This window comes from Aythya marila (genome assembly GCF_965140915.1).
Source record: "Aythya marila genome assembly, chromosome: 5".
NCBI classification, from domain to species: Eukaryota; Metazoa; Chordata; class Aves; order Anseriformes; family Anatidae; genus Aythya; species Aythya marila.
In genome coordinates, this window is record NC_139046.1 from 35928105 (window position 1) to 35955884 (window position 27780).

General features: G+C 48.0%; 1 protein-coding gene across 1 annotated transcript; it reads right to left on the reverse strand.

Moving 5' to 3' along the window:
• Positions 1-471: 471 nt before the first annotated feature.
• TTC9 (tetratricopeptide repeat domain 9) lies at positions 472-27178 on the reverse strand. Its single transcript, XM_082760549.1, has 3 exons — positions 26719-27178; positions 6257-6439; positions 472-1617 (listed from the first exon to the last, which is right to left on the reverse strand). The coding sequence occupies exons 1-3, from the start codon at positions 27104-27106 to the stop codon at positions 1538-1540; spliced, it is 651 nt and encodes a 216-aa protein (XP_082616675.1). The 5' UTR covers positions 27107-27178; the 3' UTR covers positions 472-1537.
• Between the last annotated feature and the right edge of the window lie 602 nt (positions 27179-27780).

Genomic DNA, 27780 nt, shown 5'->3' on the forward strand with positions numbered 1-27780 from the left:
CTGGAAAAAATTGTGGCAAGGTACCACAGCAGGAATATGGATGCCATAGCTGCTGGGACCAGAGCACACAGCACTCAACTGAACTTCACATGTTCAGCTTTCTGTGTTTCAATCTGTACATGTCATCCAAAAGGGCTGATTGAACTATGGGTACAATGAGCTTCACACTGACCACCGTGGGATGAGAAGCACACATGTTCACCCTGCAGCTGGGAGCAGTTCCCTGTGGGCCACTGGAGATGTGTTTGTGGCGCTTACTGAGCCCATTACTGGCAGATCCAGAAAAGGATCCTTGAGCCAAGGAGCCCGAGCTCTCAGAACTGATCACACTGCTGCAGTAGGTCTAAAAGGCCATATGGGCTGCTGAAATAGCCTCCAAAGCTGTTGGTCCTGCCCTGTTTGTCAGCACCACGTTCTGCTAAAAAAAGAAGAAAACAGGACACAGGAAGCACCAACACGAGGTGGGAGAATCGAGACCTCAATCCAATGTACTAATAATACTTTGCACTGTACATCACTGTACTGGTACTTACAGACATTAACTGGTAAATCCTCACAACACCCCTGCGAGGTAGGGAAGTATTATTATCCCCAGTGTACAGATGGGGAAACCGAGGCACAGAGAGGCTAAGTGACTTGCCCAAGAGCACACAGCAAGGCATGGCAGAGCCCATACACGAATGGAGACGTCTCTGTTGCCCACCCTATGCTGCCCCCACTAGACAATGTTGCCTGTCTGGATACGGGGAAACCACAGGTCCCTTCTAAAAGCAATGGCTGGACTTGTTGCCTATTAATAATTTTTATTTGCCTTTAATGAATTATTTCACAGTTTTTCCCTCATACTGTACACCACGCTTTCACAGTCTGTTCAGCCTTCTGTGGTACCCCACAGCCTTCTCCTCCGGTACTGGGACAGCTTCGGGGGTATCGTAGGGTGCTCTGTGCTTTCGTTAAGAGGATGTTTAGAAACAGTTTCACTGGCGTTGGACTGGGAGCACGTGAGCTCTCACTGGAGACTGGTAGCACACACTGGAGAAGCAGGCAGAGGGAGCTGATGGTGAAAAGGCATTTGCTATCCCCTGTGAAATGACCAGTGGCTCTCTTGGTTTCTTGGCTCTTCTAAGCTCCAGTGATCACCCGGAGTGGAAACTGCTTGTCTCCAGCTTGCCTGGCCAGGACGTAGTTGTTTGGGGGTTGCTTCCCTACGGGTTGTAAGCAGGCAGCTCAGGACCAGAGGGGTCCCCCAGCGCTGCCTGCTCCAGGTGTGTGACGCTGCCTTGGAACGAGGCTGGCTGTAGCCATTGTGCTATCCTGCCATGGGGAAGGGGGATTACCATGGTTGGCAATGGTAATTGCCGCAGCCATATCCAGTGTCTGAGTCTTTTTTTTTCAAAACCAGGATTCGATGAAGAGCGAGGGAAAGTGGATGGATGAGGAGATGGGGATGAGGCAGAGCAAACAGGAAAATCCACCAAATGGGCTTCTAGGAAGGAAATGTTCCCCTTTGGGCACTTCAGCTGAAGCAGCTTCATTTTCACAAGGCTTCCTTCTCTCTCTGGGAACATCTGCTGAGCTTCATCTCTGTCAGCTGGATATATCGTATGACATTGGTATCTGCAGGGAAAGAGCACACAGACACATGCACAGTGGTTACAACACCCTGGAAAGATGGACACACCACACCTTTCATCCGTGGTGCACCTCCGGGTCCTGCCTGCAGGAACAGCCCCAGTGGGAGGCGGCTCTGAACCAAACCCTGCTGATTTGGTTTTGGTGAACCTGCTCTGAAACCATCCCCGTTGCTCATGATCTTGCCTCAGTTTTTACCTTCTCTTTGGCTACTCTTGGTCACCACAGTTGAGTTCACACAGGTGAAGCCATCTAGTTCATCCCTGCCTGTTCCTGTGGAACAACATCTCCCCTGGTTTCCCTGCCCTCAGTGCTTGGATACAAGACTCTAAAGGCACCTTCTCTACAGACATGCTCTTCTTTTTCATCTTCCTATTCATTTTACAGCCTATTTCACCCTTCTCACAATTTTCTGTGATGAGCTGATGTGGGAAGAGCACTGTTCATGTTCTTTCAGCACCCTCACTCTCCTTAAGTTTCATGTTTGGGAGTCCTTCCACAATGACACTGTATCTGCATTTTTGTCATTCACTGTCTGCTGCACACTGCCTTATCTATCCTAACAAAGTTCCTGGGGGCAGAGAACCACATTTCATCTCTGTACAGAGCTGTGAGACCCCAATCCTGTGCAGGCAGTAAGCTCAGCCCTCTTCTTCCTTCCAGTATTTCAGTGTACAAGCACTGTGCACACACAACACGTGAATTTTGCTTTACTTCCAGGCCCTTGCAGGGAGGGAGCCCGTTCACCCTGAGGCACAGGTTGATGTGCACGATGAGTGTGTGTCTCCAGACAGACCCCGTGCTCCTGCAGCCACGGCCACCCCTTTCTCAAATTGTGTTGATTTACTTTCACAAGGGCAACTTCCCACCAGCACGGCGTCAACATGGTGGAAAACACCATGTGGTATCAGAAGCAAGCAAGCATAAGAAAATAACTGCTTTCACTTATGTATTAATTTTAAAATGGTTCTTTACTCACAGCCTTGCTCAGAAGGCCAGCCACGGCCAGCTTTGTCCATTATAAGTTATTAGAGATTCAAAAATCAATGTGATGCACACAGCAATCCATTCTGCCCACAGTCAGGGAGCAATTTCACCTCCTCCTCATCCAAATTGCCCCACACCAGCTATTAAGTAGGTGCCTGAGCTTCCAAAAGATGAGTACATTGCTGGTCACGTGCCCACTGCTAGAAAGCACAGGTATTGCCCCCACTAGAGGAGCTGTGGGTGCAGAGTTCCCTGTAAAAATGAGAAGGGGAGGCCTCTGTCATGCCATCAGCTGGAGTGGAGGCAATGGGAGATGGTTTAGCTTCCCTTCACATAGAACTCTGCACAAACACGTTGTAGCAATGCTCTTGTTATTTTCCAAGCTGTCCCTGGTGAGGCAGGTCTCCCTGCTAAGTCTTCTGCAGGTTCAGTAGTATCATCCTAGTCCCTTCAGGGGGTGGCAGTCAGTGATTAAGATACTTCCCCATCTGGGGGATTTTTAGTGAATCGAGGAGTTCTGCTCTCACTTGTGTTAAACAAGGAGCACCAGCATCCAGAACTGGTAACGTGCTAGCATTTCAAACCAGCCTAATGAATTTTGAAGGAACCTTTTGTACCAGAAATGGTTTCAGCTGCACAGCCTCCAGGAATGCAGCAACTCAGCTGAGGGGCTGGCTTTGAATTTTTGATCTCCCTGCTCTGTACCCTCCAAGCACCTGATGTGCTGCAGCACAGGTGAATGTCCTTGCAGCTGCATTTTCACGTCGGAGGCCTGCCTGGTGCAGGTGACAAGCAGTAACTGAGGAGGCATGGTAGGAAACTGCACCTGCCCGGGCCTGCAGGGACTGTGTGCACGGTGACAGAGGAGGAGGAGGTGGGTCTCGGTGCGAGGAGGGCAGCAGAAGGCTGCCAGCTGCCTTGGGCCTGAGGGTGAGGCAGCGAGCTGCTGATGGCACGGCTTCACTCACCTGGGAGATTGCCACATGCACGGGGAGCCAGGGGCAAAACAAGGTGCAGCTGACAGGGGGCGGGAGAAACTCTGATTGCAAGTTAGCAAAAAATCTCCCGGCAGGTTTGGGCATGTGGGGTCTTCTCTTTGAGGGCTGCTGCTTCACCAGAGAGGAGTGGTGAGTGGCACTTTGCTTGTGGAAGGAGCCCTATCTTTTCCAAGTCTTTTCCATAAAATGATACTGTGTCACCACAGCTCTGTCTGCAGAAGTATTTCAAAGCTAAATGTTAATGAGCAGAAGGCTCTGGTCCCTCAGCGAGGAAGTGCTGATGTGGGAATGGCAGGTAAGGACAGCTCAGTAAGTGATGCTGGCAGTGCTGCAAAGCAATGTGTCTCCTGGCTCTTTTGAGTGTTCCTGTGGCCTCCTGCTGCGCTGAAGGCTGTTCCTGCTTCTCCCAGTGGCTTCAGAGCCCGGTTGTTCATCTGCTGGGCAGGCACCATGGTCTGGGTCTTATTCCTGAGGACTGGGAATTTGGGACGCCAGCTCCTTCTGTGCAGTGTGGGAAGCTTAACAGTGGCTTTCCTCTTCCTTTCTAAGATCCTGCTCAGTAAGGAGTGCTGTACAGTTATCTTGCATTATTTCCACTTGCTTTTGTGATTTTGTGTTGTTTTTGTTTGGAGGTAGTAGAAGAATTGGGGCCAGACCCTACCCTCACTGTTGAAAGACAGTAAATGGCCATAAGGAACGTGTTGTGATGACAGACCTGTAGAGCTGTAAGCCCCTTTCCTAACTAATTCCTCTTTACCACTTAAAATTCCCCTCAGCAAAGAGACAGACAGTGATTTGAGCCCAAAACATTCCTTTTTAGAGAAGGAGAAAAAAGGCAGAGCATGACTGTAATAATAACTTAGTGCTTTACCAGTGAGCCTAGCAAAACCTCGGATAACAGAAAACAATTGCATTTTGCAGATGGAGACACTGAGTTATTCCAGGTCACAAAATAATTCTTGCTAGTGTCACCTGATTCCTACTGCTGTGTTTTAGCAGCCGCATCCTTTCTTGCTGCACGCATTCGCTTCTTTCCTTAAGATCTCAATAATCATAAATAAAACAGTGCAACAATGGCCTTGGATGGTCTAACAATAACAGACAGAAGCCTCTGATGCAGAGCTGAAGGCCAGAATTGGTTTTTTTGTATACATTAAGGGCCTTTGGGGACAGTTTCTGGTATGTCTTTGCAGTAAGCAGCAGTATTTGAAGCTTTTGCTGTTGAATACATTAGTATTTATTTCAGGAAGGAATGAGAGATACCAAATAAATAGTATCACTGAGGGAGAGGGGGGAAAAAGCATAAAAATACATATTTTAAAAATAGAAACAAAGTGGTTGAGCTAAAAGGACTTTTTCGCATCTGAGCCTCATCAGAAGCCCAAGGTTAAGATATTTCCTTATTTGCCTCCAACTGTTTTTCTCTGCATAGGTCTCGCCATTCCCTGGTTCTGGCACAGGCTGGAAGCAGAAGGGCGCACTGTAAGCTGAACAGGCTGAACTGAGCTTTTAGGCACGTTTGCTCAGCGAGTGTGGGGCGTGCAGCTGTGCTGTCAGACTGCCCGGGGCCAGGCACAGCAGATGGGACCGGCCGCCTGTATGGGAGCTGGGAGCGGAGTGCGATCCCGGTGCTCCTCTGGGGCGCTGTCACTGCAGGAGCCCAGTGCTTACAGGACACTACACACTCTGGCCACCTCCCTCACCTCCTCTAGCTTGAGGCACGCCAACCCCACTGTCTTTGCTCCTGTTTCGTGCCCAGCTTTCTCTCCCTGCACACACAGGTGCAGGTGGAAGAGCTGCTCTGTGGGGTTCCCCTTGTGTGCGTCTTCTGTTTGGCTTTCTCACAGTCCTTTAATTTTTCTGCATGTATTGTAAAGTTCCTTTAACAGGAATGGGCTGAACAACCGTGTGGATTTTATCTCATCAGGCAGTATTTTTCAAAAAGTCAAAGCACTGCATTGTGGCCTTCTACTTGCCCTCCGAGTTGGGGTGGGTTAGCACGAAGGAGGTTGCTCTGACCGGGCTAAGTTGTTTGCATACACAATTTCTTTGCTGTCTGAAATGAATTCTTTTTGGTTTTGCCATATGGATGGCAGGTACTTGAACAAGGCATGTGACTGCCTTCATGGCACAAATTGAAGCATCCTGTTCAGTGCTTTGTGAGTATATGTCTGTCTTTTTATTGCAGAAAGATACTATTCCTTTACTGAGATGGTGGCAGGCATGGCTGTTGGGAACTACAAACAGTCTACTCATTTTGCTAAGCAGAAAAACATCTCAGATCCAGAAAATATAATGGTTTAATGGTTGGGATGTATTCTTCCTCATCCTGCTTCCTTCTCCAAAAATAAGATGGGAGGGGAAAGAGGCAGGATCCCTTCCCCACAGACAGGATTCCAGCAGCACTGATAGCACCCAGCTCATGCTGTAGCCTCTGCAATATTTAGTTAACAGTTAATGCCTTAAGGCAATGTCACTGCAAACCTGCTGCCCTAGGGGAGAGCCCTTGATGGGAAGTAGGACTAAGGGTGCGGTCATGCTCATCCCTGTGGAGATCAATGAAAACAAATCAGGGACAAAGTCTCGTGAAAAGAAATGTGCAAGCACTCAGCACTGGGTCAGGCTCCTGCTCCCCGTACCTGTTGGCTGGCGGGATCTTGCCTCTTTCAAGTAGTAGAGTGCCTTGTTGTAGTCACCCAGGTGGTAAAACGCGACGCCCGACCGGTAGAGTGCCTTGAAGTTCTCTCCTTCTTTCTGCAGCACCTTGAGGCAGTACTCCTTGACGCGCTCGTAGTTGACCAGCTCGGCCTGGAGCAGGCAGGCTGCAGGGGAGAGAGACAGAGCCAGGAGTGTTACTGCTGCCTTTCTGCTCCCGCATCCGCGCGGGCAAGGAGAGCAGCCTAGGTGAGGGAAGTGACTCAGGCTCGTGATTCAGAACGGGTGCAGTCCTACAGATTGTTTGCCAAATCTGATTGTTCACAATTTAAATGCCCGTGCTTCTATTTCTGGCGTTTCAAGCTGATGGGATTGTGTTTGTTCTGGGGGGCTGGGGGGGGAAGCGAGAATGTAAACATCCCTCTGGAGATCCACATGATCCCATGGTAGTGAATGTAGTAAAATCACCTCTCAGCTGAGGACTAGGGCTCAGAAAAGTACAAAAAGATGGTCAAGGAATAGTTATCGGGGGAATTAAATTAGCCCAAATTTTGTATTGGGGTTAATAATCCAAAGGTGCTGGATTTACAAACATAATGTATTGCCTTTTCTGCAGGAGGTCCCGTGTGGAGTTGTGCTGTAGGAAGCACCCGGGGTCTGTGCTCCCTTGGAATGCGCTGTTAGTAAACCAGAGGCACCTGGAGCTAAAGCACAGGGTAAAAAAATGTGCTAGGCTGTGTGCTTTTTGCAAAGTATTGCAGCAAAAGTTCAGCACCAGAGGTCAGTTCTGCTGACTTCCCAAAGGAAAAGGTAAACAGCGGTGAAGAAACAGCCTGCTGAGGGCTCTGTGCCCAAGGACAACTGCTGCATAAATGTCAAGGAGCTGACAAAAATCCCCAAAGTGAGTTTCCCACAGCTAGGTGTGGAGCAAGGGGGAGATCCCTGAGACATGCCTTACAGCCACATTTGTCCTCACTTAGGCACCAGAAACACCTTTGCTGGCAGTGAGCTTGAATGGGAGGCAGGAATTCCTGGGCTAGGGTGGATGGCATGCTGGATGTGCCTCCGGGGCTGACTGTAGTGTGCACTCTGGGCTAATTTTTTTTAGGCTTACTGGGTGTTAAGAAAGGTTTTAGGGAACACTGGTGAGAAAAGAATGTGCTGCAGCCACAGTCTTAAGGGGAATGAAGAAAGCTGTTCTATTCACAAGCTCTTTTGGTGCCACAATCCAAGGCAACCCTGGGAATGACATGGTTTGGGGGGGAGGGAAGGGGAAGGAAGGCAGGATGCTATGCAAGGATCTGTTCAGGGGCAGGCAGTGTCAGGTGCCAGGGCATGGAGAGAAACTTCCCATGGCAGGTGGTGTTACTCAGTGTGTCTCTGGCAAGGAGGAGACTCACTGCTCCTGGAAACCCAAGCAGTCACAGTTCAGATGTCACCAATGAACAGCCAGACTTCATTTTTTGCATGGTAACTGTTGCTGGGAGGGTATGATGCTGGATCAGGAATAGGACAGTTCTTGGTCCCCTTCCCCTGCACCCTCTCTGTAGCTTGCTTTACATTTCATGGGCAGGAGGACAGCTTAGATGACCCCCAGAGATTCCTTCCAACCTAAATTAGTCTGAGCCTTTGATCAGTTAACACGGGCAGAATGCATCCCTCACCCAGGCGTGCGTTTACAGCTTAAATAGCGAACTGGAACTGACCACAAACAGCCTTCTGCCAGTGAAGAATTCACGGTACAGATGTGTTGGGCAAGGACTGCAGATCCAGCCCCGCTGCTGCTGAGCTTGGTTAAGTGACACAGCACTTCCAAATCAGATCTTTGTCCCATTTACTTTAATGAGGGACTTCCTAGGAATTTTAACAGATTCTGACACTGGAGCGCATAGGTATTACAAAGGCATCTGGCTGTTCGGTCACCAGTTAAAAAACACAGCTTTCTAAAAGCTTCGTAGCGTTTCCTTACCCAGAATTTGTCCCCTCCTATTTGTCAAACATTGATTTTTCTCGCTCTGTTTCTAATGGAGCTTGAAATGACTGTGCTTTGTTTTCCTTTATTTTTCAAAGCTATTAAAAAGATGGCTGTGTAAATTTACTGCTGGCTTCACAGCCCTGGAAACTGGATTGCTTTGTTTGACTGCTGACCAGTAGCAGGTACAGCAGTGGCAGTAGCTTTCTGCACGCTGCCAATCTGCTCCGGCCTTTCACGTCCTGGGGAAATGCCTTGCAGAGCAACTGGATGGGGGATTTTTGGTCTCTGTTTGTTTACTACTTGGTATTTCCAGCTATAGTCACAGAAATTACCCTGAAAATGACAGGCAGTCAGACCGTGCATATTAACTCCATAATTCCATATTGGACTTGCTTCATGGATTGGTTATAAAGTATCCCAAATCCTGCTAATTCGTAAGCCCAAATGGGCTTCCAGATATCCAGCTGGGTTCTTTCTGTGACTCATTTTCACGGCAAAGGCTCTGCAAGGCACTGCTGTAACTCTGCACATGGCAGAGAGAAGTCAGTACCACCGGGCTAGCAGGAGAGATGCGTTTGTCTGAACAAAACAAGCAGATGGATGTGCAGGAAACAGTTCTGCTGGAAGAGCTGGCCATTTGGAGAACCAGTGTTGGAAGTGGCTGCTGCAAAGGAACCTGGAGGGAGAACCTCACTTATAAATATTTAGAGGTGTGAGCTTTTGGTTCTTCGTGCACTGAAATGACCTTAGTGGGTTGTGATTCACCCTGAATACAGAGGTGGTTCGTAATGCAGCTCTCAAAACTGGAAGATACGTGGTACCCTTGTACTTCCTAGCCAGTTCAGTCAGAGGAGTTGTTCTGAAAATGCATCCCTTTCCTAAACAGACGTGTCTCTGGCTGGTAGTGTTTGTTTAGCACATCAAACACTTATCACCCTCTTTCTCAGTTCATAATAGGCCCTCAGTGAATCCTTCTGAGGAACAGAGCTAACTCAAAGACCAAACCAAGAGAGGTTTATCCAGCTTCTGCTTTCTTCAAGGAGAATGGGGTTGATCCCACACAGCACCATCTCTAATGGCTCTTTGGCAATTAGGAGAGTGCCTTTCACAAGCAGATGCAGACCTCCAGTCACCCAGCCCCTGCAGGTTTTACCCCGTAACGCAGCATCCATCCAGCAGCTACATCTCTCCAGCTCAGACCTCAGGGTGTCCTGTTGCGTCTCAGTGTTACCGTTCTCAGTTTGGCAAGTGATGTACTGTGTCAGCTTGAGCAACAAATAATTCCTAATTTTTAAAATTATGTATGTCACATGGTGATGAGGAACCCCCATTTGCTGTAAGAACAAGCAGTTCTGAAACTCCTGTGTGAAATGTGCTGTGGGGAGCAGAGAAGGCTATTCCTTTTAGCTCTGGTGGAGGATCCCTGTCCATCTCACTTCCCAGCTGACTGCTGATGTTTAAGCAAGGAAATAGGTAGCCTGGCTGCTTTTCTTCTTCCTCAGAGTATTAAATCCAGGTTTCTAAATTTTAATTCCTGGACTGAATCTATGCCAGCCAGCTCTGAGTTACAACTACTTGAGAGCTGCAGCACAGCTCTGTTATCATTAGAAAATGGTACCGTGAGAGCTAACTTGTGTGACCCTGCTTAGCACCAGGTTAGACAAAACAAAGATTAAAACATCCGTAGAGCCAAAATACATCTACTCCTTTAACCCTTAGCTGTGGACAGCAGTGGTGGGAAGTTTTAATTGAATTCTTGACTGTTCAGGGGTTTGGCTACTAGTTTATTGTACCCTGAATTAATTCTGAGTTCCAGTATATCTTTTAGGGAGGTAACTCTTAAATAGCCTGCACGAAGATGTGCCTGGAGCTGCTTACTAAACACGTCACGTTTCTCAGCTTTCATCACTTCTATAGCTGTTGTGTGAACCTTCAAAATGAAATTCAGCTGAAAATGCTGTTGGTTAGCATCTTGCCAGGGAAACCTCTCCTGTGTGCAAACCTCTCCAGGTTATGAAAATAGCTCAGTTTGGCCCAAACGTTTGGCTTCTAATTTTGGCTGGACCAAGATCTAAGTCTGGAAGTAGGGTGTATAGATTTTAATGTGGAATTTCAAACAATATGAGAAGCCTTGCCTACCTGGAAACTTTTGCCAAAGGGTAAATCTGCGTGCTGGAACATTCCTGCAGACACAGTTTTGTAACAGTGGCCAAAGTCCCACTGTAGGCAAGGCTCAGCACCTATCCACGCTACAGAAAACTAAGCCAAATCACCACGCAGGCAGTGTTAGCGTGTTCCTTCCCTGTGGCACGCTCGTTTGGTTCAGCACGTGGCGTTAGTCACAACAGGAATGCCATTTACAGCTTTTCTGGGGAATGAGCTTGCCCTGGCCCTTCAGGAATGTCTTGGGTTGCAAGTTTGTATTTCACAAAGTCCAGTCTTGTTTGCAGTTCACTGACACCCAGGTAAGCTGGTAGCACTGCCTGTTCTTACGACTGCCTCGTCCCTTCCATTTTAGGGGAGAATCAACTGCTTGTAACTTCGGTCTTTTAAGTTTTTGGACTAAAATATTCCATATGCGACGTCTGCTTTTGAAGTCTGCTTTTAGAAAATGTCAGCCAAAACTGTTCAGGTATTTTTGAAAAGCAGGCTAGGGAAATGTATCTTATTTTTCCCTTGTTAAAGATCTCTGGTGACTGTCTCTTTGGATTTGTCTCATGTCCTCTCAACGTTTGGCTTTGCAAACTGAAATCTGGCAGATATCATTTGTGTCAAGCAGGTGCCTTCTGTTATCCCTGGGGTAATCCAGAGCCGGCCAACTGATAACTTTCTGAAAATAAAACCAATATAGTACTGTGTACAGTACTCAGAAGAGGTGCCTTAGAATTTGGTACCCAAATCCACTGAATATTTTGTCTACCTTGGGCACAACCCAGTCTAGGAAAAGTGGGACTTTAGAAACTTTGAGCCAACAGGAGAAGTTTCCTGCTCTCTCTCAACAAGAAAGAGGAGTGGAAAGTGGAAATCAAGCTGAGAGGAGCTGTCTTACCTATGACAGAAAGACAAGGAGACTGATGCTGGCAAGGAGAGGAGATCGGGGCTGAGAGCTGTGTGGGGATGAAGATGCAGAACGGCTGTGGTGGTGAGAGGGGTGTATGAGTGGGGCGCTGAGGTCTACCAGGAGGCAAAGTCTGAGGGCAGAAGTGGAGTTAAGAGTTTGGGATGAGGTGCTGGGAATACAGAGGTGCAGGGCAGCCAGCCTGAGGAGCAGGAGTGACATTTCTAATTATGAAACTGAAGCACAGGAGAGTAGTCTCGCTAGGTGTGCATGACAGCAGCTCCTCTAGCAAATGACTTACCCACCCTTGCACTCCTGCTCAGAGTTCTTTCTCTGTTGATTATACAAAACTGAGGGACACTGATCTGCAGTGCCTGAAGCTGGCCTTTGCCAATATCCTCTGGAGTCTGGAACAGGTGTCCTGTGCAAGAGCTAATAGTAGGTCTTGTGGTTGAACCACTCATATGCTCAGGCAAGAGCCTGAATCCAAATGATCTTTGTTTTCCACTCCTTAAAATGAAAATCTAGGGAATACTAGAATTATATTTCAAAAAAATGTGAGTGCATTTAACCTACTTTGAAGAGTTTACCATGAAGTGAACAGGATAAATGACTGTTCTACGATAGCCACTGGTTCAGGAAAAAAAAACAAAAAAACACCTAAAACCCAACTTGTATTGATTTGGTTGGTTTCAAAACAGCAAGGAGTAGTAGTTAAACCCATTGCTGTTCAAACCTGATTATTTATTTTTGATTCTAACATTGGTGTTTAACAGCTTATGTGTGGATTATTACTCCTTAACGAGTGCTAGGTACTCCAACCACTATGAACTCGACGTGTATTTCACAAACTGACAGTGTCATTCCCAGAAATAGCCATGATTAAACTCTGCAAAATACTTTGCTTTCTGATATGATCTCACCCCAAGTATAGCAGCCAACAGCTCACTTAAAATCTGTTTAAATCACAGGAAGATGGAACATATTCTTGTTCTAGTTCTATTTTGGAAAACACATGATTGATGCTTTGATATAACTACTTCAGGGTTTTATTCAGACATATGATTAAGACCTTGATGTATCATTGAGCAGGCTTCGTCCTCTTACTTCTTTAGGACTCAAAATAATAGGGCAGACTACGAGAGTCTCATAATACTTCTTTTATTTCAGAAGGCTTGGCATCCTTTATAGTGATGCTCTTTCTCAGAAGAAAAAACATGCTAGCAATAAATCTTGGTTTAAGCATTTGGGAAGAAAAATTGTTAGGACGTAACTAAAAAAAATCAGGGATTTTTTTTCTTAAAAACAAGGTTTGCTTTGGAATAGACAGCAGTCTTCTAATAATGCCCCTGATGGATGTACCATTAATCTGCGTGCTGCAGTCTCTGCAACTGGTTTTTATAAAAGCATGTGGAGTATATGGTGTCCACTGGCGGAATTAAAGTGGATACCATTACTAAATGACATTGGAAATTTCAGCCATGTGTTAGTAATTTAGATTATAATTAACTTCTAATATCAGGTAACATATCTGTCATAAGATGATGCTGAGGATGTAAAGGTTTACCTGAGACTGAAAGTCACCTTGGAATTAAACTACTTGAATTTTCATGTACAGCATAAGAAGATGTGGACTATTGCAATACTTCAATCCAAATTTCTCTGATGTTGAAGTTACTCATCTAGCGGGTGCAGACTGCACAGGTGAAGAGGATGGCACAGCACAGTTTTTAGCCTGTGTTAAATTTCCCTAATTGGCACTGACAGGAGCTGTATCATGTGAGGGAATGCAAGAAGCCTAAACCAAGGAACAGAACACACTGTAAACCGTCCACATCTGCACTGAGCCCCCTGTGGGCTGTGCCTTTCAAGAATGCAACCCAGTGTCCCTCCAAAGGGGGTTTTTGGAAGCATCTTTTTTTTCAGAGAAATGCATGTACAGTTTCACTACAGGGCTGAGACACTAATTAGGATCTGCAGTTTCCAAACAATCTCTTCCATGAAATATTTCTCTTTTCTCTATAGTCCAAGCTTGCAAACAAAGAGGATTTTCTGGCTTCTCACCAATAAGAAGCTAATTATAGACAGCTTGATAATGTCTGGCAATAATCTGATCAGCTGACTCCCAGTTCCCGGACAATCTTAATGGGATGAAAAGGGAATATCAGAATGACAGCACAACTTTACAGTCAGCGGCCCTCATTTATTCCTCTCCAGGTACCAGAAAGACTTAAATATGCCCGTATGTTTCTGCTTGCAGGGAAATGTGTGGAAAATTAAAAACTAAACTATATGACAGGCTGCCCCTCTCTGTAGGGAGGGATTAATGCTAAATGAGGTGTGGATCCACAAATGTTTGGAGAACCCAAGGTGTCACCTCTTCCAAGCTGCCTTCCCCTTCTTCTCAGCCTGACTCCCAACTTGTAAACAGATGCCAACCTTTCCTCCCCTTTCTGCCTTCTTGGCCATGCTTTCCTTTCAATACACAGTGTGGTCTCCTTCAGTTCTCTGCTGCCCCTGTCCTTCACACCTCTTCCAGGAAAAGGATCCTGACTTCTAGGACAGAGACACTGATGTAGTGACCATGCTGATGCTTCCACCACCATGCATGTTAAGAGGCATCTAGCAGCTTTTAGGGGAGCTGCTAAGCCTCTGTGAGGCCTTTTGTGGCTGACAGCCCACTCTGGGACCCTTCCTGTTGCCACCCCTTTAGAGGCTTGGAGAGCACAGGGTTGACAACAAGCAGATACCTAACAGATAATGTGAGCTGTCAAAACAAATCAGTTTAATTTCAGACTGATAGGGCAAGCAATCCTGAAGATAAAGGTGAAACAGTAGACATTACGTATCTTGGTTTTACAATAGTCAAATGACAAATTCTAGTGACATTTTCTTAAGCAAATTGAGGGAGAACAGTCTAAATGAATAGGCTTAGCTCTGTTATCAAAGCAGAAGGCAATATTAAGTGGGGTTCTGCACTGATCTGTCCTAGGTCCCATGGTATTTGGCGTCCTCAATAAAGACCTCAATGACTGACTGTGGGCTGCCTGTCCATTGGCAGGTAACACCACGATGCAGGGAGCAGCTGGGATATGCTGGAAGGCAGGGCTGCGATTCCAAGGGGTCCTCATGGACCGGAGCAGTGTCCTGACAAAAACAGGATGTGATCTGGCAGGGGCAAGTAAAAGGTACTGAAGTTAGGCAGGAAACAAATGAACAAAAACCACTGATAGAGAGCAGGAATGGTTGGCTGAAATAATTCTGCAGAAGATGATCTGTGTTGCAGTGTAGATCACCAGATGAAGTTAGCAAGGCTATCTGGTTAATGGAGGAAAATGCACACTAGCATGTATGACAAGAAATTTGCAAGAAGTGTGAGTACTGTGTCTGATTTTTGGATACCAGTCTTGAAAGAAAATGTGGATGGATGCCAGGAGGACCCTGACAATAACGAGCAGAACGGAGAACACAGACTGTAAGTCCTGAAGAAGACAGGGAGGGAAGGCAGGCTTACAGTGTTCACATGTAAAAAAGTAAAAACCCTGTCATACAAAGTAGGGCATAACCAGAATGCAATCTGTTCTTGTGCTCGGGAAACCAGAAGAGGGCTTAAACTTCAGCAGGGAGGAATCTTACTAGGAAGAACTTTCTAATAGCGACAAGGCAGAAGCACTGTAGACTCTTTGGGGAAGTTGCAAAGGATCCTAGCTTTGGAAGTGTGTAAGAACAGCCTGAATAAATGCTGCCTGGGATACGCAGTATCTATACCCTTGTACCATGCAGTGGTATGGATAGAAGACTCCTGAATTCCTGTCCAGCTCTGCAGTCCCCTTACTGATTGTGCTCTAACACCCGGGGCACGAACGGTCCTTGGCTCTCCCTGAGAGCCACCATTTACTGCAAATTCCTGTCAGAAGGTCCTGTGGAAGGACGTTGCTGTGACATCCCCAGGCTAGGCATTTGAATACATAAGCACTTAAGTAACAGCAGGCATGAATGATTCCTGCCTTTGCTGTGTTTATGTTCTCATATCTCACTCTTTTCTAATTTTCTAGAGTGCAGTTCTTTAGGAGTGTTCATTATTTCTAAATGATTCCTAAGCTACTTTAAGGCAAATTAGTGGTGATTTATGCTTTTTTTGGTCACAAATCCAGTGATATAACACTGAAGTTTTCCTTCAAAGGGACAAACCTTTGGGAAGCAAAGACCTGCAGACAATTTTTCATCTGATCATCATAACTTCTGTTTTAAAAGAGTATTTTGAGCTCCTAGTTCCTGCAGTTCTTCAAATTAAAATGAGAGGCTTACTGAAAATTCTTAGCAATGGTAAAATTAAAGTATTAGAAGCCTAGATGTCAAGCAAACAAGAAGTGTTTTCTGAAGCTAGAATCCATGCTCAGCTGTGGATCAGCAAATCTTTATTCAACTAAAATAAAGAGATCTCCATATTGCACCTTCTGATCTCCATGCCTTTGATTTTCCCAGCCAGGAGATGTAGGAGCAAAGTCCTAGCAAACCGGTGGTGGAACAAGAGCTTCGGTCAGCTTTTAATGCCTGGATCATTTTGATTCTGCAACCTCCACGAATGCTTGCTCCTCCTGCAGCCGCGTTAGGGGAGCTGGGAATCTGTCCCGTTTGTTTTTGCCAAGGCTGTTGTTGTGGATCTGCCAGGTTAAATCCCCTGGAGGTTTCCTCCGCTCTGGCTTTGTACTTACCTAGTGGTCTTTGACCTGCCTTTATCTTCTAGAATCAGTACTCAGCTGGCCCAGCCTGGTCCAGTCAATGTGCCTTTAGATGTCTGACCTTCAGATCTGCTGTTCCAGGTGCTATTTATTCCACCACCCCTTCCTTGCTGTTTGCTTTTGTCGTGCCTTTCACCTTGCATTGCTTTGCCCTCGCACTGCTGTGCCCTCTCCACGTTGGATCTTTCCTCCTCTGGCCTTCTGTTGCTATCGACACCCACCAGAGGAGGAATCTGGTCTCTTGGGTCGTTTGCATGGGGGAAAAGCACACACAACTGTCTCAGAGATCAGTAATATCAGATGCTATGCAGTGAAATTTGGGTCTTAGGGGAAAGGTGGCTTTTGCAACCCTGTCTGCGACCAGGAACGTATTTCTGTGAGCAGGGAGAAGCTCTGGAGGAAGAGCTGGATCTCAAGCTGCTTCTCTGCTGAGGGGTGAAGCCTCTGCTTGGGGGCTCACCAAATAAACAACTGACAGCGGGAGCGTGAAATGCGGCTGGAGCAGCTTGGAGGCTCTCAGATGAAGTCACTGACGGTCGTGCGTGCCACGATTGCCTCCAGCCTGGCTTACTGCAGCGTGCTCGGTTCGGGATGAAAGCTAGTGCTTTATCCTGTGCCACGGCAGGGCTGGCTGACGTGGCTGCCTAACATCTGTGTGCTGTGCCCCGCGGTGCTGAGCCATGGCTCGCCTCCCGGGACACGTGGAAGAGCTGACAGCTGCAGAGTCTGCTACGGGGTGGGGAGCTGGCTGAGGGCACCGCCTCGTGTCCTCATCCCATGTATAATTGATAGGGACTGAAATGGTTTTTGTATTTCTTTTCCTGAGCTCTCCCTAGTTGAAGACTCTTACTGGCAAGAAGGGGAGAGGCTGAGCAGGGAGGAACATTTCCTTCATTACAATAATAACCCTATCAGGTGTTTTATCCAGGTCCTGCATAGCCCAAAGCCCTTCCATTTTAATGATGTTTTGAAACAGAAAGCAGCCTTTATGGCCTCTGAGGGAGAGATGGAGAGAACGAGAACAGGCAGAATCAGAGGCAGAGGACGCCAAAGTCACTGTTTTCTAACTAACTGAAGAGTGAGAGGTATTAATCAGAGCTCTGAAAACACTGTTTGCATTAAAAATGCGCTAAAGAAGAGTGACTTTTCAGCCACAGAGCTGACTGACCCTGGTTGTGTCAGGCTGTGTCACCTGGCTGAGCTCCGATTGCCAATGCAAACTGGGCTTAAGCTTTGCCCTCTTGTGTGGCTGGGCTTCTGGTGTCCTTGCCTCTTTCCTGCCCTCCGGTTAGACCGTATGAACTTGGTACCTTTGAGATATCTGCCTCTCCATCAAATCCAGCTAGTCAACAGGTTTGAAAGTTACCCAGAATGGACTGACGGGCTGACTACAGAAAACATACTTGCTTATGACTCATTTCCTTTGGAAATCAGGCTGAAAACGAATAAACTGAAGACCTGAGTAATGATTCAGTGTATTATTTGCTTGAGAAGGCCAGGGTTTGAAATGTGCAGGAGCTTAAGCTGGTCCTCTAATAAGATAACTGCTCTTTAATACAAGCTGTGGCAAAGTGCTTCAGGTTAAGTTCATTCAGATCATTCCCAACCCTTCCATAAACCAGGTCAGTGCAGTGTGCTGCTGGCAGTGGAAGGAGGAGGTAGGACTGTGTGTCTGATTTGAAGAATATGGAGGGGAACCTTTACCCCAGGTAAGGAGCTTGTTTTCAGACCAGGAGCACGAGAATCATTGTAATGATTCAGGCCAATGATGCAGTTCCTTGTCTCGACTGTGCCTTTTCAATTAAGCTAGAGGATATGAAGATATACTAAGAATGACGTGATGGCTAAAGAATTTGTAGTGGGTTCTGCTGAGAGACATATCAGTTAGAGACCACTAGAAGAATGCTGCAGGAATTAATTTCACAATTGAACTTGTCTAATGCTTCTGTTAATTGCCCTGATGTAAAAGAAAGAGCACCTACTGACACTGTGAAGTTGGAAGGTATCCTCAAAAAGGATAAGGATAGCAATGTCATAAAAAGAGCTACATCACCTGGTGGACAGCGTTAAATTTATTTGGGATGGAGATCAGTAACACAAAACTTACAATCATACTCTTTGGGATTTAAAGCAAGGATTTCTGCTAGAATTTGTGAGCTCATGAGCTGGAAATAGCCAAAGAGGAAAAGGATCTGAATATGCTAGTTGGTCACAGGATGACTGAGTCATTTATGTGACATGGCCGTGGACAGGGAAATTAAAATCTCTGAGAAGTTTATTCATAAATCCAAACCAGTTAGCAGTGGTTCTCAAGCATGAAAATGTAATATTTGCTTTACAGTTTTTATCCTATCTAATATAGCAGTGAATGTGCTGATTAGTTATGTGTCTAAGCCTTCTTTTCTAACCTTATTAGGGTCTTTAACTCCATGATACCTTCTGGCACTGCGCTCCAAGTTAATCAGCCCTGGGTTTTAAAAATTATTTTGTATTCATCTACTAATTTAATTTACCCTCCACCCCATGAGCAAAGCTCCTGAGCTGCCTCAGTTTGAGCTCCATCACAGTTGTTAGAGAACATACAAAGGAAAGTGAGCGTATTTACTTTGTACTTGCAGCATAGGTGAGGATCTTGTGCTGCTCTGGTTTCTTTGCAACGTGAATGCACTACTGCATCTTGAGCAATTAATCACTGCAAATCATTTAAGAGGCTAGTAATCTAGGATTTGAATTATGCTGGTATTAAAACATATGGTGACTGAAGAGAGCACTGAGGCTTTATTTGCACCATGCTGTCTGATGAGAGAATCATTCCTAGTGGCATGGGGCAGGAGCTCTTTTTTTTTGTTTGTTTTTTAGAAATATGAGTGGGGATAAAAAGGTGCTATTGCAGGGCAACAGCTAGTGCTGACTTACAACAATCATCCAGGAATAACAGACTCCTTCCCTCGTGGTTCTGCTTTTGCAAGGTTAACTGATGGCCTCCACAAGTAGCTCCTGTTTGGGAGAGGCTATGGCTATTGCGTGGAGCCCACCTGTTTTCTGAAAGAGTGGAAGAAATGTAGGTCTTTGACCTTCCCCCCCTCTGGGAGCAGGAGTGGGGCAAAACAATATGAATTCTCACAGCTTCTTCCCTGCAGTTGATTGAAAAATTGTTCTTTATATCATACAGATGCTGTTCATAGGGGGTGAATTGGTGGGTTAGATGGTGACTGCAGGGATGGCACTGCACGCTGGAGGTACAAGTTGGTTAGTCACACCAGCCCAGGAATAGCCAAAGGAAGTGCTAAGGGTCTAACATAAATTTTCAAGTCCCAGACACCTCCTCTGCTTTTAATTTGCTTTCGGGAGTAAGTTTGTTCTCCCACACACCACACTGGGGAGTGTGCAGGACAAAGATACACTAGTGCATGTCTTCTATTCTCCCTCCATCTGCTTCAGGTAGCAGTAAACAATTCTGCTGCCTGGAGTTGGGAGTGAAGTCTTTTGAGTTGGAAAAGATCTAGGATAAGCAGTATCCAGCTGGGCTGACCTGAGATCAGCCTGTGCATGTTAGGCAGAGCCTCACAGATCTGTAAGATGGGCAGCAAATCTTCACCACTGCGTGATGAGGTTCCACCAAGAGGGCCCCCAACACTCCTGCTTTACAGAGCAAGGAGGCTTGCAGCAAGGTAGAGACCTCACTTGAGTTTCCTCGAGTATGAAATGAGCCATTTAGTCCCTGATGTTGCCGGGCCAGGCTAACACCAGAAGCATGAAGACTGACAGCTGTAATCAGGGCATCAGAGGAGATTTGGAATCAAAATTTGAGGAAAACGAGTTTGGTGGCTGCTTGCTGGCTGACCCAGCTGCTCCTTTCCAGCAGCTCCTAGGAAACCAGATCGACGGCTAGATTAGCGGAGTCTTGCTGCCTGCCACTCCGATCTGAAAGGAGGTGCTGCTGCCGCTGATGCAGAACAATCTACGTGACAGCCCCCTAAACTGGCAGCAAGGAGACGCAACAGACAGTGCTCCCACTAAAGCAGGATGGGGAATACTGAGCAGTGGCTAGGGAAATATGTGCTTTGGTAAGGCAGAAGTTTTACCCGTCAAAAATGGATGTGCTAGAGAGGGTGTCACAGCAGAGATGGGTCCTAAGGAGAGCCAGGGAGGAGAAAAGGTCCAGGCTGAACTGATATACAACAGGTAATAAAATCAGCTCCAATGAATCAGGTGCACCGAGATGCTGTGGGGCAGAGCCTGAGAACACAGGGGATGAGAGGGCAATGCTGGCAGAACAGACAGGGCCTGCAAAGGGCCACAACTCTGCCTGGGAGGTCAGAAAGTCTGCTACAGCTGCAGTGCAACTGGGGGAGCCAGCAGAGGAACTCGAGCAGAAAAGGCACCGAGTGCGTAAGCAGCCCCGGCTCCTGAGCTGAGAAACGCGATGGGGGAACTGGGAACACAGGACAAAGCCAAGGAGAAGCAGATGGTGCTGTGCAGCCGATGAGCCTCGGGGTGACGGCGTGTCAAGAATTTTGGAGAGTGGGGGGAGCAGAGTGCATTTTGAAGTAAAGATCGTGACATTAGCTATTGCCTATGGACAGTAACAGATGAGCTCTGGCACATCAAACTATGACAGATAAAATCATCGCTCCCAGCTGGCCCTTCTGCCATGGGTTACTGCAGAGAGAAAACGTGACCGCGCCGAATTCACTCCATGAATCGTCCTAGTATGGTTTCCAGCACAGTCCTAAGCTCAGAATGGCTGTAGCAAGATGTGACCCCAGCTTACACGGCTGCCAAGTGGCCAGCAAGGCAAGTAAGTGTACAAGAACAGGGCCAGCCATGGGGCCTTCCTGCCATCTCCTAGCCTTGCACAACGCGAGCGTGCCCCAGCTGAAGGTACCGCCAGCAATTCCAGCCAGGCTCCCAGAAACCACACCAACTCTACAGTCCTGGTTAAAGAAAGAGGAGCAGTAACACTCTGAGCCACCACAAAAGGATTTACCTGCATTCATCTATCAATGTCTTATGTTTACTGTTTCCCATCCAAGATGCAGAGCAGGAATGAACAAAAGGAGACGGATTCCTGAGCAGCCGCGAGCAACAGCTTCCTGGTTAATGATGGTTCACAGTGACTTCTTCAAAACATTCTTAACCCTCAGTATTAGTCACTGGCACGGCTACCTGAGTAAGCTGAAATCAAGACTAATAAACAGTTGTCTTCCTTCTACATCAGTTTCTTACCCATGAAATGAGAGAAGACAGAAGGAAAAAAAAAAAGCCAGTAAATTTCCTCAAAACCTCATTATGTAGTTCCTCCCTATCTTAATTGTTTCCTCAGTGTCATACTCTGTCATGCTATTTTCTGTAAGATGGCATGATGTCAAGAAGAAACCAGGATCTGGCAACATTTAGACCTCCCCTTTCATTTATACCCTTTTCTTTTGCTGTTTCATTCTTTACACCAATCTCCTTTACTGGGTGTGCAATAGATCTAAAATCCCAATGTGAAATCTTCTGATGACCTTCCATACTTGCAGCATCAATCCCACTGCTCACAGGATGCTGAGGGGAAACCAGGGATGCGCTGCTGAATTGTTAGGCAGCTCTAGGAGAAGGGCTGGAGAAGCAGGGCTGGAGTCGGGCTAGAAACTTCTGGGTCTGAGCCCAAGTGAACAGGAGGAAGAGAAAGATGCTCCACCTGCTGAACCATGGAAAGGTGGCAGAGCTCACAGGAAAAAAAATAAATAAGGTAACCATGGGGCTCATGGGTGTATTTAGCAATAGATGGGGAACCAGCTGTGATTGTCACACAAGGCTTTACTGAAGCACCTGAACCATCTCCAGCACAGCACTGATGGGAACATGGGGAGGTGTAAGAGGCTGTGACACACTGTGGGACTTTTTCTGATGAAAACAGCAGATCAGAAGGGGATGGAGTAAAGCTGGCGGGAGGTGCTACTACAGACCTCTCAGAAAGCACACCAGTGCAAATCTCATGGCGGAGAACAATCAATACTCTTTAGGTAAACAGATTAACCACTACTCTGTGCTCTTGAAAAAGCTTTCTGATTTTTCATACTTCCTGCTTCACCTCCAGTGATGAGCTTTCTTCTCCAGCTGATGAACTTTGTCCTCCAAAATAAAAGGGAACAGGCAAATACAGAGTATTTTACAGACCAATTCATTGCGATGGCAATGCGAATGAGGATTGGGCCTATTGCTAAAATGCTTTGGTCACCTGCATTCACTCTCTGCTGCAACTGCATGTGCATGGAGCATCAGGCCTGTAAAACATTCCCATGCACTGTGGCTGGGCAGATGCATCTAAAACAGGAGTGTCAGGAAGCTCCCATCTCAGCTAGTGAAAACACAGGCCCCGTCCTGCTGTCATCTGCTGCTGTCTCTCTTTCCCATTGCATGGCAGCCTTACAGAGCATGCTTTTTGTTGATGCAGCACATAAAAAAAAAAAAAAAAACAAAAAAAAAAACAACTTCACATCAAGCAACAATCCAAGCCTGCTTTAACACCCACAGCACCATGTGCCCTGGTAGAGTGTGTACTTGTTAACTGCTATATACTGGGATGGGATTTGAGAAACTCCTTTTGAGGAGTCCTAGTGGGTGGTCAGCAGAGACGAGTTTTAGCAGCTTTTCTGCTATTTAGTCATATTTTCACTTGGATTAAGGCTCCTTGTCTCAGTGGAACTACTCACTGAAGTCTGTACACAACTGGTGACTGTTGGGAGCAGTACCTACAACCCCGTCCAGAGCCCGAGGGTGTTAGCAAGCTGGAGTGCTGCGTGTGGTGGGGCTGTGGCTGTGACCTTTGCGTAGTTGTGAACTTCTGCCACGGCACGAGGCCAACCCGTGCTGCTTAGGCTGAGATCTACCACGGACAGCTACGCTTTGTAAGGCTCTGCAGGTATGTGTGCCCTCCTGCCAAGGTACAAAACTGCACGTGTCTGAATGGGGATATAAACGTGTTGCGTTTAATTGACATTTGTGTAATTAACAAAGCCTTCCAGCACTCCCAAGAGGTCAGAAACGCAGACGAATAAACTGAGGTTCAAAGAATGAAAGATTTGGTGAAGATAATACAGTTAGTCAGCACAGAGAGGCAGGATGAAAAATCTCTATCTCCCAGCATCACTCCTCGTCCCTGGTTCTGTCTCCGGTTCTGTTTTTCCTGCCAGGATTAGCTCTACTATTTCTGCGTGCTTAGGAAAACTGACAAAGGTTTGCTTATCGCACTGCAACATTCCCTCATAAGAAAAAAAAAAAAAAAAAAAGGCTTGAAACTCTGCTTACCCTTGGCATTTTGCTGCTTTGGAAGGACCAGGACTTGCTTCTCTCTGCAGAGCAGGCACAGTCCTTTTGATCCTGTAAACTTTTAGGCAGTAATGCTGGAATAAAATGATGATTGCATTTAATGAGGGTAGTGGTTGCGTTAGTAGCAGGTGGATGATCCCTACCTGCTTGCAGTTCATAAGGCATTTGAGCTTCATCTAGATCCAAGATGTTACATGAGTGGAAAGGAGACTAAGACATGAGTGGTATTTGGCCCGCTTGTTTTTCTGCAGGCATTGTTCCTACGTTCATCTTTATTTTCAAAGAATACAAACCACTGACTTGGGAAAACTCGGTTGAATGCACCATCGGGATCGGCTCGTGGTTCCTGTTCTTTATTTTTCAATTGGGCTGAGAGAGGCAAAAGGAGGTCAAGTGACTTCCTCAAGGTCAGAGCCCGTCAGTGAGTCATAAAGAAATGACTGTTTGCCTCACAGCCCTGCATTCATTCTGCGAGGCTCTGTGCTGCTGGTAGGATTTTTCTCTGCCCGCCCCAGCAATTTCTGGGGGCCCAGGCCACGCTGCTGCCCTTGCATCTGGTGACATTTGTCAAAGGGACTTACGGCAAAAATGGCAAAACGAAGGGCTATCGGCGCGCCTGTGCAAGAACATAGCAGTGCTGGATTTTGCAGATGTGAGGGTGAGTGCCTTTAAGGCAAAACTCGTGGAGCTTACACGGCAGCCCAGCTAGTGGCTTAGCGAAAAAAATGTGAGTGACACTGCCAGTGGCAAGCGGTGAAAATCCTAGGCCGATTTAAAATATATATAAAAAAAAAAAATCACAAGAATTTTAAAACCAGCGTGTTCTAGAATCCTTTGCAATGGGCTAAGGATAGTTTAGGTCATGGGGGTGCCACACAGTTCTCTTTAGAAAATACACTGAATATTGTGGGGCTCTGAGTAAATACAAGGGTTAGCCACCCTGCTTCGTGGTATGGGAATCGCCTGCTGAAGGTGCTCCACAGAAGAAGCAGAGCTAAAAACCAATCTGCGCTGTAATTTGCGTTCTGCAAGGTGGTAAATGTACTGACAACAGATCTGTGTTTGTCCACACGTTCTTACTCATGTAATCAGTCAGATTAAAACAAAAACCAACCCCAGTTGTACTCAGTGTGTGCACAGTCCTCACCTGTAAGACTGCCCCAGATCCCCTTTGGGTGTGTATTTCCTACCTGCTTATTTGGCTAAGTGCACAGCTAACTAGAGTTGATGAGCTCCTCTGGCTGGATCTAAATAAGTAACTGTGTGCACGCTTCTATCTTTGCCATGCAAAACACCTCTGACAGGTGCGTGTGTGGCAGCCACGTGAAAACGGCAGTGCAAAACCAAGGTGGGCTTCCTAAATGCTAAGCTCAGGCAGTACGCGGAGGTGCTAAAAGAACTTGGTAATAAGGACACTCAGATGACAGCTGCTCATGCTATCGGGTATAAATCAGAGCTCAGTGAAAAACTGCCTTCTCTAGAATTAACATGCATGGCTGTTATGCTCTCTGCACTAGGCAATGCAGATTTATTTATTTTAAAGACAGCTCTAGGCATCCAGTCAGTGCTCAGAAGCGAAACGCCCTGCATCTCCTCTCTTCCCCAGCCAAATACCGCTGACTTCTGCTGCCACAACAGGCACTGGTGCCTGCGCTAGAGCCCACCGTGTAGAGAGGCTGGTGGCTTCTGCTGCACCACGCTGTTACAAAATAGTCTCATTGCTGCACCCCTTGAAGTTCCTATTAGAAAGGCGTACTAATTATTGTGACAGTTGTGGAGAAGCTCCCTCCCATCGCTTTCCTCTCCTTCAGATGCTAATTCACGGATCCTCCTGCTAGAATGGGAGCTCTGGAGCTGGGCTAGGAGGAGCAACGCTGCGGTTTGTTTAACTGCACGCTCCCTTCTTCAGCAAGCAGGGCATTGCTTTAACATTGCTTGCAGACAGAGCAGCAGACACACAAAACTAAACATTTCCAAGACCAATCCTGTTCTCCGCTCTGTGCCTGCCCATCTACCGAAAACACACAGCTGAGTGCAGAATGACACCCTGACCCGCTCTGAGGTTATCTCAGGAGAAGCACTGCTCGCCTCTCCAGGGTTAATCACATTCATCTCCTCTTGTGTTCACACCAGTTAAATTTAGGTAAAATCTGTTTGCATCTAGGTTGAAGATGGAGCAGGTTTCTCACGCTGACTGCTACTGCCGGCAAGATCAAATCAACAGCGAAAAAAGCTCCCTGCTCAAAGCAGCAGCAGTAAATAAATGCGGTGGACAGCGGCCATTCTGCAGGACTGCTCTATCCCCACGGGTGTAAACATTTCCAGCAAGTGGAACTTGTGTACGCAGCAGGAAGAGCCACGGCAGCACAGCCCATCCCTCCCTCCCTCCTCATTTACCTTCTACCACGTCCCATTTGTACCTCCGCACCGGGGGCTGGCGGAGACGTTTCCTGCGAGTACTTGTGCAAGCCCAGCACCACTCTACGCGGTAATGTTCATAGTATTGCGGGCTCTTTGTATAACCCTGCCAACCTAAATGAGCCTTGCCAGATACAATGGATTTTAATAAACCTGCGAACAGAAATTTTGAGAGAGACAAAATTACAGCTGTGCAATTATGCTATCACTCGGGGATCTCGCCTGCCTCTCCCTACTCAGGATTTCGACAGGCTTCTGAAGGAAGAACAGTTGAAAACGTGATAAAATCGTGCCTTCCATTACATCCCAAAAGCCACATTGAGATTGGCATGGATTAAGCCAAGGGAAGATCCTGGCTTGGCGCTTCAAACCCCATTTGCTTTATGCTGCATCCTTTTTAGCCCTAGACAGCAGGAAGCAAAGCTAGCCAAGTGTCTCGAAAGCCAAAAGCCAAGCGATGGTGACAGCTGACACACCAGCGCCCTGATTTTTGCCATTTCCCCCCCGAGGGAAGCGAGTGACCCTTCATCCTTGTGCAAAGCAGCAGAGCCGCGTTACCGTGGCATTTTGTGCACCTTCTCCAGGTTACAACCCTCCTTACCCTCTACGTACGTAGGCACAACTTTTTGTTTCGGAGCTGCGTTTGGGCTCGGAAAGAAAAAATAAAAAAAGAAAAAACCGCTTGGGACCCAAAATAACCCCTGCCAAGATGCAGCGCCCCGGCCGCTGGCAACTTTTGCAGCCGGGAGGCCGGGAGCACCTTGCGGTGCCAGTGCCAGCCCCTGCCGTGCCGAGGGGACCGGGGGCTGCGGGGAAGCCCCCGGGAAGGGCTGGGAAGGGAAAGGGAAGGGAAGGGAAGGGCCGGGGGGCGCCGCCGGGCCCGGGTGCAGATGGAAGGCGCTGCGGGAGGAGAGGGTTAGGGGGGTGCCCGCTGACCTGCCAGGCTGTTGTAGCAGTCGACCTCGATGGCCTCCACCGCCTGCCGCTGCTCCTCGCTCAGCCCGGCGCTGGCAGGGCGCTGCCCGCCCGGCTCCTGGCTCAGCAGCAGCAGCAGCGCCTTGAGCTCCAGCAGGGCGCGGTGGTACTTGCCGATGGCCTCGCGGAATTTCTTGTCCTTGTAGCACTGCGCCCCTTCGCTCTTGAAATCCAGCGCCCGCCCGATCAGCTCGCCCGGCTCCGCGCTTCCTCCTCCTCCTCCTCCTCCTCCCGCTGCCGCCGCCGCCGCCGTGGCCCGGGGCTGGCTGCCCCCCGCGGGGCCGTGCCCATCGCCCGCCCCGCGGCCGCCGGCGTTCAGCTTCCCCGCCGCCGGGCTCGCCCTCTCCATGGCCGCGGCGCCGCCCGCCTCCCGCGCCGCCCTACGCGGGCGCTGCCGCCGCGCCGCCGCCCGTGCCCCCGCGCCGCGCCCCGGCTCCGCCGCCCGCTCCCATCCTCCGCCGCCCTCTCCCTCCGCCGCCCTCCGCCGCTCCTCCTCCTCCTCCTCCTCCTCCTCCGCCACCGCGGGGCGACCGCCCCCGACCGCCCCCAGCGCCCGCAGCGGGCGCCGCCGCCGCCCCCCGCCAGCCCCACGCGAGGGGCGCGGGCCTGAGGGCAGCGTCCTGCCTCAGGGTGCCTGGCAGCCGGGGCCTCGGGGCGCCTGACGGGTCCTTGGTGTCCCTACCCGGCCCCCTGTGCCCCTAATAGGTTCCCAGTGCCACTAACAGGCTCCCTGTGTCCCTTCTCAGCCCGCCGCCCATCCTGCTTCCCCCCTCAGCCCCGCTGCCCCCTCAGCATCGCTGCCCCCTCATCCCCACTGCCCACCTCCCTCACCTCACCCAGGTCCCAGCAGGGTGTTTTGGGGCAGGGACCCTGTGTCCTTGTGTACCCTGTGTCCCTGCATCGTGAGGGTTTTGAGAGCCTGGCCCAGCAACTCAGCAGCCCCCTGGCACCTGCTGCGCAGGGACTTTGCTTTTTCCCCCAAATCCTTTTTTCCCATGTGCTTCAGGAAAATGGGTTGGTGCT